The sequence below is a fragment of the Eupeodes corollae genome, chromosome 1, assembly GCF_945859685.1.
Source record: "Eupeodes corollae chromosome 1, idEupCoro1.1, whole genome shotgun sequence".
NCBI classification, from domain to species: domain Eukaryota; kingdom Metazoa; phylum Arthropoda; class Insecta; order Diptera; family Syrphidae; genus Eupeodes; species Eupeodes corollae.
The window spans coordinates 187,456,398-187,470,499 of NC_079147.1; the positions used below are offsets into that span (position 1 = coordinate 187,456,398).

Genomic DNA, 14,102 nt, shown 5'->3' on the forward strand with positions numbered 1-14,102 from the left:
CCAATGACTTAAATATTCGTGAATATTGCAAATACATAATTATAAAAATTCCCAGCTCGAATGTTCTACTCATAATCTGGGAGATAATTTCATGCTTAGATGGAGAGCATCGGCAACTTTTAACTACCAAAATGCTATGGATAACATGCTTACTTAATGCGAAACCAGGAGATAAGTTTCTTCCAATCTGCGAGCTTGAACGAATTATTAGGGAAGCAGCAAGATGTGTGAAAAATACGAACAAGCTAACTAAAAAAATGAGTGGTATGACTTTTCATGTGAGCAATTAAGGAAAAGATCATTAGCTCTTCTTAATCTCCTGAGAAAGTATGAAATTCCAAGTGCAAGGTTATATTACTTGGAGATAAACAAACTTTACAAAAATTCATTTAAAAAAAAAAGAAGTATGAATATAATTTAGCGGTTTCCTTAAGTCGAAGTAAAGATTCAGCCGAGTTTTGGGATATAACGAGGAAACTTAATTTAAATACTAAAGTAAAAGTTTTAACAGCAGTGTCATTGCAGGCGTTAAGTTACCATTTTACTACACTTTTAAATTCTCCAAAACAAATATATTGGAGTTATGCACGACCATAAACTTGGATTGAGAAACTCGATAAGAATATAACTGAGTTCTTTAAAAATAGCTCAATAATGTTTCAGATTAAATTGACAAAAGCGCTTAATATTATGCTCAAATTTGGAACGTTCCCCGATCACTTCTTTGAAGCCCTAAAAATTCCAATCCACAAGAAGGGTGATGTAGAAGACCCTACAAATTATAGAGGAATATCGTTTCTGATTTCAGCCTTAAAAATATTCACAATCGTTCTTTACGAAAGACTGAACAATTGTGTGAAAGATTAAAACAAGCTTAGCGAATTTCAAAGTGGTTTTCGTAAAGGATATTCCACAGTGGATGCCTTCTTTGTGCTTCGGTCACTTGCATAGTGGAAACTCGACCAAAATAAAAAACTGTACGCTATTTTGTCGATTTCAAAGCAGTTTTTGATTCTATCAATAGAAACGCTTTACTATACAAGCTATTTAACCTGGGAGTGTCAACTAATTTTTTTAACATTATTGAAAAGCTATTTAGTGCGTACTTAATCTCAACGACAGAAACTATTTCACCAGCGAAAATAAAAATTCAATCATTGGATCTATATTAAAGATAAGAGGAGAACTGATCAAACTAAACTTTAGAGAGGATGTATTACACTTCGTAGGAGCTTGTCTAATGCTCACGGATATAAGGAGTGTTCACTTTGAAAAGTAAGTAAATAATAATTATGACACCCGATCTTTTTTCCGGTCTACATAACAGAAATGATAACAAAATGTATATGTAAGATAACATAAAAATCAAACTTGTAGAAATGCGGAATTTTTTGAGAAGTGACTTAAATAACACAGTATTACTTCTATGAACTTGTATAGAGACACAAAATTATTAATATGCGGTTTTTCAATCAGGTTTTATATTGGGCAGGTTCAGGCGACATATCTTGTATCTGATTGGCCAGATGCCAAAATATAAAATATCAAAAAAATCAAAATATCCCTAACTATCATGTCAAGTCTACTCATGTCAAGATGACAGTTGATCATGTTTTTTCTTTCAATTGAAAGCTGAACTTTATTACTTTGTAATTTATTTATATTCTGGAAAACTCCATTTTATATTTTTTTGTAAACATTTTTGTTACCAAAGTGGTAAAGGGCTTGATAATATTTATTAAAAATGCAAAATACAAATCAAGATAGACTTGTATATTGCCTGATAAGGTTTCTTTTGTAGACAATTATGTTTTTAGTAGTGTCTGCACGATCAACTGAAAGTAGAGGTTGGTGAAGTCATGGCTGAAACACAAATACGCTTCAGCTTCGGCTTCGTCTGCGTTACGTTGGGCCTGCTTTGAGGTTGCTTTGAATGACACTTCCAATATGACATTTCTAAAATGGAACTTCTGTCATTAGCAGCTATTTTTTTTTCTTAAAATAAAAAAAGTATGAGTTTTCAAATAGAACAAAATTAAATTAATAGCGGAAGTAGCATTCACAGCCTATAATAACCAATGGGAATCCTTTCCAAAACAAATATATTTTGTTTTTTGACTTATATAGCTGTGGAGCTGTCAGACAAAGCAAATGTCCAGCAAATTTGAACTAGAACTTTCGTTTGGAGTCACATTACGTAACATTACGTTATTTCCTTACGATTGTCAAATAAAACGTGAGGTCGAGGCTTCATTGTGATAGCATGCATTAAATTCATATGGCTGAACTCGTAAACGTTAGGCGAAGCCGAAGCTGAAGCGTGTTTGTGTTTCAACCATAAAGTTCCGAAATGTATGACACTTTACCAACAAACTAGTTGCTTTGGTCAAAATGTACGTTCAAAGAAAGCAGTTGACTGCAAATAAAGTTCCTTATTTTGTCTGAATCTACCCATTGAATAGCCTACTTTTCGGATAGCTGCCACTTTTGAAGATTCATCATATTTGGCCCAAAACTAAAACACTTTAGTGTCGCCGTCAACCACTATTTCGGAGATGTAATTGAACCTTACATATTCGAAAATGAGACTGATGTAACTATTACAAGTGTACGACGGACTATCGAACGCGTCGTGTATCATTTTTTGAAAAGTTCACAACAAGTCTTGTAATTTATCGCCTTTAGACTTTAACGCAATAATTTATCGCCTTTAGACTTTTACGCAATAATCGATATTCCGACTCATCAACCTTTTTTCTATAAACTGTAAATATTTGAATACAAATATAAAAAACAAACTTTTACTTACACTTTTGATATCGTTCATTTTTGTAAACTGCCTTCCGAACTCCCACAAATCCACACCAAATTTCAACGCCCAATTTCGAACTCTGTTAAAGAAAAAATAAAAGAAAAGGAAAAACATTAATGTTAGCTAAAGTATGTAAACAAGAAAGAAGAAAACTTCACAACAAAAAATAGTTGAAAATAGTTCGAAATTCTTTCAAAAACAAAACAAAATAGAAAAATGTAAAGCAAAACTTATATGAAATAGGAAGTTTTGTTTTTATTTTGCATTCCTGATGATGTTTATGAATATCAAATAAGAAGCTATTTTGTCAAAAAAAAACTCTGCAAGCAACAGAACACCGCTGCTGCTGCTGCTGCTACTGCTACTGTACCGCATCTATATACTTTCACACAAAATACTTTTATACCGAAAAACAAAAAACCTAAAACTAAAAAATAAACGTATTGTAAATTCCATTAGGTATACCGTTTTTCTAAAAACACACAACAAAAGAACTTCTATACGCCATACTCGTACATCATGTATTGTGTGTGGAACTGTAGATACTCTCTTCTTATCGTTCCTTTTTTGGGTAAGTGAAAAATTTAGCTCAAAAACCTAAGTTTTGTGAACACGTCTTTTACGAAGAACTCACATGAGGTATATGATGTGTTTTGTGTATGTGTTGTGTATGGGTGTGTATGCATTATATGTTCTGTATTGCTTCTGCACCCTGCTAAACGGCGCCCGGTTGAGGATGTTCAAAACTAAAAGTTTAAAAAATGTACACCCGTTTTCTTTAATATATCCCTCTGTATACGTAGATATAGAAGACATATGCATGTGTGGTGTGTTTTTGTTGTTATTTTTTGTTTTGTTGCGAAAAGATATTGCCTCACTGATTCTGCTTCTGCTTCTGTCCTAAAGGATGCAAGCTATATAGTATACAAATATTTTTCTCTATGACTATCATTCGGTTAGGTGTATATCTGTTCATGCGTTTTACACACAATTTACCACCCCATCATATGGGGCGGAATGCATTGTGTCTTGATGTGTATGTGCGTGTGTGTGTGTGTGTGTGTTGTATTATTGTGTGTTACAGACATTTGAAGCAGCAACATACATCGCGATGCATTCACTATTTCAAGGAGAGGGAGGAAATAATTTAATTATATGTAAAGGTATGTACACACATCTAGCTATACACAGTAATACACTATGTCAGTAGGTGGTATATGTATGTGGTACGAATAAGTTATAGGAAAAGAGAAAGGAAGAAGAATAGCATAACAAAAGCCCCGAAACATCATCACACACACAACTCGCACTAAACAGCATCAAAATTGTACTTTGCAAAATATTTCACCATAAATCTTCGTTTGCATTCGTGGTTTAGTGTAAAGGAGAGGATCCACCCAAAATATACTCGTAGCAATAACAACAAAAACCAATTCCAGGACAAACACAACAAACCATAGAAATAAGGACGAGTTGCGAGTAATTCTATATTCTCTGCGTACTGCGAGGAGAATATACGAGTAAAGAGGTATCTGCGGATATGCATTTTAGAATATAAATGTATGCACAGCAGTACACTGCATAAGGCATACCTTTTGGGGAGGATCCTTCAGAAAAATAATAAAAAACAATTTTCATATTTAAGCAATCTACATTTTGAAAACAACACACAAGAAAAAATATTTAAATAAGAAAAGAAAGAAGCGTACACAAAGATTTTAAGATCTATCCTCCCAATGCAATTTCAAGCAGCGTAAAGGCTCCCTTACATAAAACGACACATTATAATTGAATATTATGCGTATAGATGGATGCATTCTTTTAGAAGTGTATTAAGGCTTTGAGCAATTACTATTATTTTATCATTTCAATTTTTAAAATAACAGTGAATGGCATACTAGACAAATTGGCAAAAATATTATTTTAAATAAATGTAGGAACATGTTTTTTGTACTGAATTTTCTTTGAAGAAAACAAAAATTCAAAGGAAATACTCGTAACTAACGAAATAAAGAAATCGGATAAGTTGTCTCCTACTTAAATAAAATTGGTCTTAACGACCCTTTCGTTATATAGATTTCGTCATAACTCAAAGAAAGATATTACACCATCAAGCATAAGAGTAACCCTTCATGCCAATCTAAAGTCAATTCTGGGGTACCTCAAGGGAGTCACCTTGGTCCGTTGCTGTTTATTTTATTTATTAATGATTTTCCTTCGGTTCTAAAAAATTATACATCATTATAATCTATGCAGATGACGTTCAAATTTTTCAAATTAACGTTTATTGATCACTGTAAGATAACAAAACACTTGAATTCGTCAAAAAAAAATTCTGAGATTTCTGTGATCCATATTTTATAAAAATTCTGCATTTTTCCCTTGTAAGACCAATTTTTGAATACGTTTGCATTACACAGCCGCCATTTCGTTTATGTTTACAGAATAAATAAATAAATGTAGATTTTTAAGATTAAGATGGCCTAATAGTTTTAGTTATTACCTCCGTATACTCAAAGGCTTCCCTTTATCAATCTCTCATCTCAGAGAGTATTAGCGGTTTTGGTTTAAAGCCTATGTCTATCTTTTTATTACCAGCATAGCTTAAGAGGAAATTTGAACAATTTTTAGCAGCTCAAACTATGGAGCGAGCAGTATTTTTAAATAATTATTTCTATACTTATTTACTCCAAATCAAATTGTTTTTGAATCAATTCAAATATTGCAATAACAGGGAAATACAGCGTGTGGTAAAGTATTCTACATTAGTGTGGTGCGGCATTAAAGCAAATCTCTGTGCCTGAGAGTGCTTGAGAGTGCAATCGAAATCGAGCTTGAGAGTATATTTATGAGCAGTTATGAAGGTGTTAATACTGAACGCCAGTTTTTTCAGTAAGCAGAGTTTTTACCATTTAAGAAACAGTTAACATTTTTGACATATCAGACATTAAAAAAGGTATTTAAGTGAAGTAAATGAATCAGCAAAGTAATTTACACCAACCATTTTGAATATATCGTCATTTGAATATTGTCAAATAGACCGAAGTAAGTTATCAGAGCTTTTATACAGATATTGGAGTTTTACTTAAGCCAGATCAAAGAAGGAGACACAAATTTTACATCGTCTCAAGAAACTCAAATATCTTGATGTACTTTTAGCAACGTGGCAAATGTGATCTTTCTACAAGAGGTTACTGGTCATACCTACACCGAAAACTTGAAGATAACCAGTTACGTTTGGAAACTCATGGATATTTGCAAAGGTAGTAAATTGTGATCAAACAAAAACTTCCAGCATTAAATTTTCTAGCCTTTCAATGGTTCAGGTTGTTTTTTTTTTTCTCAACAAACGTGACGTGATCATGATGGAACGAGTCTAATATTTCCTTTTGACTTTGTTAAAAAAAAGATTAAATGCAAATAATTCAGTGTGGTTTATTAAAAAGATAAAAAGGAAGTAAGGTTAATAAAAAAGTAATTAAAAAGAATTATGAAATAATGACATAATGCACGTGGTATAAATTCATTAGCTTTTTGACTTTGATTTTGACATTTCTCGACGTTTCAAGGTCCCTAGAGTCGAAATAAAAGATTTTTGGAAAGATTTCTGTGCGTGCGTGTGAACTTACGTTCGTACGTCCCTACGTTTGCGACGGTTTTTCGTTGTCTATAGCTCAAGAAACAGAAGAGATTTCGGATTCAAATAAATTTTGTTATATTGTAATGAGTCAGAAAGATGCGCAAAGGGGGGGCTCTCAAGAAACATTTTGGTTAACCCTAAATATCTTACGAACCAAAAAGGCTAGAGACTTGAATTGAATTTTATATAATATATTGCAACGTGATACCAAACAAGTCTATTTTTTGAAAAAAATCCAATAAATCAAAAAAACTGAAAAAAAATTGTCACTTCGAAAATTCTACGAATACAAAATGATTTTATATCCAAAACAATTTTGTGCAGCGAAAAATATCGTTTTTAACATTTGGTGAAATTTTGAGAAAAATCGAATTGACACTTTTTTTATAAAAACTAAAAACCTAGCAAAAAAAAAAACAATGCTAAAATTGTTTTTCGACTCAAATATCTTTCCAAAACATTGAGATATTGGCTTTAAACTACTTTTATCTTTTAAAAAATATTCTTTTCAACATTCAGTAAAATTTTGAGAAAAATCTAATTGACAGTTTTTTTACACAAAATAAAAACCTAAAAAAAAAACAGTATTATGGTAAAAATTTACTTTCGACTCAAATAGCTTTTCAAAAATTGAAAATATATTCTTGAAACTTTTTTTTATTTTAGTTTTTCTTTTAATCCAACAGTCCGTTTTTTTCATAAAAAAAATAAAATCTACAAAAAATAGTACGGAAATTTGGAAAAATTGATCTTCGGTTCTTGATACCTCTCAAATAAATTTTATTCATCCAATTTGTAATTGTAATAAGAAATGCTTCTTAATTTATTAAAAATCGGTTTTCGACTAAAAATCTGTTTAACAAAACTAGATTAAAATAAACTACTTCTTTATCTGTTGGTAATTTTAAAACTTTTAAGAATAATTCAACTTACAACTTTTTTAACCCAACACGAAAACCTATACACTTTTAAGGAAGACAAATCGACATACGGGATGGGAAATTATCAGTGTGGGTGGCATCCCAGCCTCTTTTTTGTGTATTAGGGGGGTCTAGAGACATGAATTTTAGGTCATTTTTGAAGTGCTGTAGAAAAAAGCAAGCAACAATTTTACCATACATTTTTTTATACATTATTTATTCACATTAGAAGCATACAAAAACAATAAAAAAGTAAAAAAATCAAAATTGCATTAGTTATCAGCTGATGGAGTGGTTCGTCTCATAAATTTGGTGCGTGACCATACCCACGATTTTTACTCTCCTAGAAAACTGAAATCAAAAACTAAAAAAAATTATTTATCTACCATAATGTCGCAATTTCTGGAACTACGGAAAAGTTACAAACATTTTTTTTTTACAAAATAGCGACTGCCTAAAGAAAAAAAAATTAACACTTTTTTGAACATTCTTCGATTTTTTTAAAAATAGTAAAAATGAAAATTAGGGGATGGCCGTAGTTCCGGACGTAAACAAACCCCTAAAGAAGACTCTCTTAAAATTTCAAGTAAATCGGTTCTGCAGAACCTGAGAAATCGTGGGTATCAGATTCAAAAAGACAGTTCTGAGAAAAACGCGTTTAAAGTACCCCATTATGTCTTTTGTTCGATTAGTTGCAGCCCAACCGATTTGGATGGCTGCTCAGCAAAATACTTAATTTTCCGAAAATAATTTTAATTTGAGAAAATCCTCTCGTAGACATATTCTTAAATATTTAAACTATGAAAATATGAAAAAAAATCGATTTTTTTTTATTTCTAGACTAGAATACCCCCTTAACACATCCACCGAGAGAGCTGAAGACAATTTTGGAAAAATCGCTATCCACCGCCTATTTTTCAAGCACCTATTCGACGTATTTATGACATTTTGATTGTTCAGCTGGCTTAAGTTGTAAATTATTTTCGTAAATGTCAGACTTTGAATGAAAAAAAATTGGTTTAAGAACTTAGTTTGACAGATGTCGAATTCTAGCCCTATACTTTTAAGACCAACAATTTATAACGCGTTATAAGTAAAAGATTTTCACATATCCATAAATTATATATAAATGTTCAACACGTTAAAACAGAAATTAAAAATTATTAATTTTTTGGTTTTTGTAAAATTTAATTTTCCTTTAACTGGTTTTTCAGTTCCTTTTTCTAAATAATAGGCAGAGCTGACCAACAAAAAAGATTCTTAAAATATTTGTCCATTAAACTTCCCTCCTTGAAACAGCTTCTGGTGCAATAAAACACACACTCAGCCATTAAGACACAACAAAATAAAAAAGGAGGAAAATTCAGCCTAACCCGAACTTCAAGATCAAACGGCGAAACGATAAATCTCAACTTTTTGTTTCGTTTTTCAATTCAAGACAACCAACAACTTGTCTGGAATTAAAAATGATATTTTTTTAAGTACAAACTGAGTTACCTAATTTATAATTTGTTTTGAACAACAGAGTGCAGTAGTGTAGCATTTAATGTTTTCGGTCCTTTTTTGTGTATTTTTCATGCAAAATACAGAAAAATGAAGAAAAAAGAAATCATAATAATTTATAGAACAAAAACAAAATTATTAAAAAAAAGAACAAAAACACAAAACAAAATAAAGCTCCTGTTCCTGCTGCTCCTTGTAATATTTTATCAGAAAAGAAGTGTTAGCAAGGACATCCGTTGCATTGCTCATAAAAATATACACAATCCTTCGCGCAAACGAAATTCGTTTCTTTTTTGTTTTGCAGTCTTGTTTTTGTATTTTGTGAATATTTGAATATTTCGTTTGTTTTATTTTTTTGATTTTGTTTTCCACCTTTCCCTAAACGGGAGTGAGGTTGACCCGATGTGGTGGTGGAGAGGCACACGTTTGAAGTTTTTGTCCGTTCTTTTCCTTAGGGATGTGCATTTTTGTAGGGATATACTTTTGTTTCTATTTGACACAATTTTGTGTGTTTCTAGTTTCTATATATGTCGCACCGGAAATGGGAAACACCATATTTGCTTAGGTTGAAGTTTTGTTCCAAAAAAGAAAAAAAAAAGCGAAACAATTTTTCTAAAAATATAAAATTTAAAACAAAACGTAGAAGAAATTTGACACTTTGTCCAATGAAAAAGATGAAAATTGCTTCTTCGGACATGCATGGTGTATGCCAGGGAAAGAGTGTGAAATAAAGACAGGTGCAGGTAGACACATGCGTCTTCTATTTTAAAGAAAAACCATAGAACAATCTTTAAATTTGAATTATCGTTGAAATGTTTAAAGGAACAAGTAAAATTATGGTAATATGCAACAATGGCATATCATTGTTGAAAAATAAAGGGTTTGCTGTTATAAGATATTTCATTAAGATTTCAGCACGGTCTCATTAAGACGATTCCCAACCGAGATTTCAACACAGGTTGTGAGATTTCAACGGAAGTTTTAAAAGAAGTTTGAAGATTTGAGCGGGGTATTTAGATTTTGAGGAAGAAAAAAAAGGAATTATTTAAGAGGAGATACCGGTCTTAAAATTCTGAACATCAAAATTAGAGGGAAAAACAGAGTTGGCCAAAGCATTCTACATTTTCGATGTGCGATGAAGCTCAAGGGTAAACTGATGAGCATTCCTGGAATTGCGAGTATCACAGCTGAACTGTTAAAGGGATGGAATGCAAGTGGCTATTTCGACAGAACATTGTTTGTAAAAATATCTGTTTTATCAGTTGATTAGTTCTACACGGTTTCTAACTCTCCATTGGACAATGCTGACAAGATCAGAATTTAATGGGCTTATCATACGCTGCCGTTTAAGTTCCGCATCCGAAGGACAAGGACGTGAACCTAGAAACGAATATGAAAAGCTGACTGTAATGGTACTGTCGCCAGCGACTGTTTGGTGTGCTCTTTTTTTCGGAGGTGTGATCGGACCTTAATTCTTCCAAAACGACGATGGAAGGACTGTCATCGTCAATTCGGAGCGTTGTGGTCATATGACACCTTCTTTTTTTGCCTGCTATTGAAGAATATGACTTGGAGAATATATGGCAGCAACACTATGCAAGAGGAGCTGCACGAGCATGCACTGGTATTCTCACATCTCCTACAGACCCGGTTTGCTCAAATTTTTGCCCATTTTTATAATAAGCCAGGATAAAGTTAACGCTTTGCGATTGTGTATCTTTCCATGGTTCAAATGGAATGCAGTAAAAAGCTCAAAGTTAAGGTTTTGTTCACATTCTACATCAGCCCTTAAAATTTAACCACCCTTTATGAGCAAAAAGCAACACTTTAAATACTCATCCTGCCCCCTCTCCTATTGCTACTTTTTGGCTACTCCATAAAACAACCTTAAACCTCTTTTATTTTCTTAGAATACAATAATCTTATAACAATAACAATAAGAACAGTGTTAAATATATTAGTTCCCTTCTTGACTCTCAGAAACGAAGGATTTTTATAAACAAAAAATAAATATAAAACATCACATCAAAAGAAACGATTTTCATTTCCCTTTGTATACGTGCTTTTTGTCGTTTTTGATGGTTTTATTCGCTACGAAAAACAACATCAAGTAGCACCGAGAATGAAAAATAAAAGAAATAACTACACAAGTATCAGAAGTATAAAATCACTCTTTCCCTCTTCCTTCCTCTCGTTCTATATCTCTTTCTTTCTTTGATAAAAGCGTTAAAATTGCCAATTTTGGTCCTGGATAATGTAATGCATGTTTCTTGTATATGTGTGAGACTGTGTTTATATGTTTTAGTTAAACAAGGATATTGCACTTTGCGATGTAGAAAAAAGAAAATGTATGTTAACAAAATATCCTTTTTTATCAAATATACATTTTTACGCAAAATGTATAAAGGAAAGAGAAAATCTTAAGGATTATTTGAAGCCAATAGCAACAGCAGCAGAAGTAGAAGCTGCAGCAGAAGCAGAGAGCTTCAGCGGCAGGATGTAACGCGGAACATTGCACATCGTGCTCTTTTAAATTCGATCGATGCTGCTGGTTTTTCGTATGCTGATGCTGATGGTGATGGTGATGCTGATGCCAATAAAAATATCCTTTTTCTTCAGTTATTTTCTTAGAGTGCCCTGCCTCTCTGATGGTCTTTGGGAGTTACCCGCCTGACTCTCATTGCCCCCACTCTTCCTATCACAGAACGCTTAGAGTCTTTTCGCTGATGCTCCCTAACCATCCTCCAAAAGATTCCATCCTGTGTTTTGAAAGAAAATTGTAAAGCAATCATTTACTTTTGGGTATTTGTGTGTGTGTGGGTGTGTTCCTTGTCTCTCTGGTGATAGTTGGGGTCTTATTGCCATATCGTAGGGCCAGGATAAGACGGCAAAAGTTTTTGAATGTTGCAAATGGAAAACCCAAGGTATTTTTCTTTTATTTGAGAGCAAAGAATAAAGACGAAAAATCCTTTCCAACTATCTTCACATACACATACCTCTACTCTTCGTATAGTTAGAGTTCTTTAGATATGGACAGAAAATAAAATAAGAAAAACATGAAAACCAAAAACCAAAAGGATATTAGTTGAAATATTACATTTCAGATATAAAAATGCATTCATATGAATGAAAATGGCGGTGCGGGAGGGTTAGGTATGGTGGGTGATGTGGTTTTCTGATGGTGGTGGAAAAGGACATTCGAAAAATCAAAAAGGATATGCGATTTTCTGTTTGTGATAAGAAAGGAGAAAACCTGACAGAAATGTGTAATTTATGCTCGTAAAAAGTCTTTTGCTGCCTCTGCATCACGCCCACCAACCACAGCCCACAGTCTCCGTTCACCGAGTTATTATGTAAACATTCACAGATGAAGTTTGTCCTTGGTTTTGTTTGGATACTTACGTAGCCGACGATGACGCTGATGTGCTTTCTTCCTTTGCTGAGTAATAGTTTATTTAATTTTCGTTTATTCATTTTTGTTATTGTGTAAGGAAAATCAAAAAACTAAATCCTTCTCTAACCAAACCACTACCAACCCAAAAACTATAATTCATTCAATCTAAACAAAAATGCATTGAAAGCAGTTTGTTTTTTAAAGTTGCGAAAGAGGTAAGCAAAAGGTACGCTCGTTTATGGTTCAATGAAAGTCCACTAAAAGAGGCTTTCGAAATTATTACACATAACTATCTGTCTATTTTTTCCAATTGGACATCTGGATATCAAAGAGATGAGTTTTCAAAGTGATTCATTGAAACAGAAAATATTGGAGCTAAAAATTGCAGTCTAGTTTAACTTTTTTCTATTTTTTTTTCAGCCGATTTTAATTGATTTTGGAAAACTGGTCATAGAAAAAATATCTTCGTAGAACATTTTTGATTTATATATTTTCTTTTGCAGAGTTGCAATCGCATGACGATCAATCAAAACTTTAGATTTGATTTTAAGCCCTAAGAATGGGGTTTTGATTGAATTTCGCATGAGAAGTGAAAAATAGTGGATGTTTTTGAAGATGATGTAAGGAACCGTAATGTGAATGTACATATCTTTCAATACCTATCTGGAAAATTGTATAGCTCAAAACGCAGCTTTCAATACTTCATATCATACTGTGGAAACAATTTTCTGCACTTGAAAAGTTTTAAATTTCGACTGATTTCATCAAAGGTTTATGAGAAGAAGAAGAAGACGAGATTTTCAGCAATTGAAAAAATAAAGGTGTTAAGTAAAGTCATCATGAGAGGTGGAGTAATTAGGTTATAAGGTTAGGTAGAGAAATAGAGAGGGAGAAAGTTCTACCAATTCGTCAAAAACATGACGCAGTATACACAGTGCAGCACGTGAAATATGATCTGATCCTAGAGGCATCTAAGAGCGATAGAAAAGAAGATAGGAATGCTGTATCCACCGAGCTTTGAAGAAGTCTAAAAGGATGAAATGCGGCTGAAAGACAACAAAGTCTAGGGTGCTGATGGCATTCCAGCCGAGCTAATCAAACATGGAGGCGATTCATTAAACCAAGTAGGTTTACAAGTTCAACGGCACATAAAAGCGTTAGCAGAAGATTGGTGTAAGGGTATTATATGTCCCTTACAAAGAAATTAGATATCACGTTGTTGAGTACAACCTATAAGATGTTTTCCTCATCCCTACAAGAACGGATGTGTCAATAGGCGGAAACTATAATCAGCAAATATCAATGTGGTTTCAGGGGCAAGTTAACAACTGTGATCAGATTTTTACCCTTCTGCAGGCAATGGAAAAATGTCTAGAGTTACCATCTGTTTATATACTTACAAGTGTATATGACAAAAAAGCCAGGGCAGCACTTTAAAAAAAGCCGATCGGGAATTCGGCGTCTCAAAAAAACTATGTAGGATGATTTGGAGTGCTATCCGGAACCGTCAACATACAATGGGCCCTGACAAGGAAATTAGCTAGCCCGCCTACTCGTCAACCTGGAGTTGAAGAAAGAAATCCGAAACTTAGACCCATCTACCAGAAGGATAATCGTCAATACCTTTTTGACATCTTTGAAAAAAGACTAGGAGAACTTAATTCATCCAGAGCGGCAAAAAAAACTGAAACTGCACATAAATCGGGGAAAAATAAAGAAGATGGTGGCTTCGTCTGCTGGAAACGTTGAAAACCCAACAGCAATAACGGTAGATGATGGCGAATTTATTAACAAGAGAACATTACGTCATTTGAGTGGCTGTCTCCGCTGGGC

General features: G+C 33.1%; 1 protein-coding gene across 1 annotated transcript in view; it reads right to left on the reverse strand.

The window, feature by feature from the left end:
- LOC129942827 (voltage-dependent calcium channel subunit alpha-2/delta-4) overlaps positions 1-14,102 on the reverse strand; it is a 280,448-nt gene that overhangs the window by 151,719 nt on the left and 114,627 nt on the right. Inside the window, exon 3 of the mRNA XM_056051947.1 lies at positions 2,810-2,891. Within this exon, the coding sequence (XP_055907922.1) occupies positions 2,810-2,891 (82 nt within the window). The remainder of the gene's footprint in view (positions 1-2,809; positions 2,892-14,102) is intronic.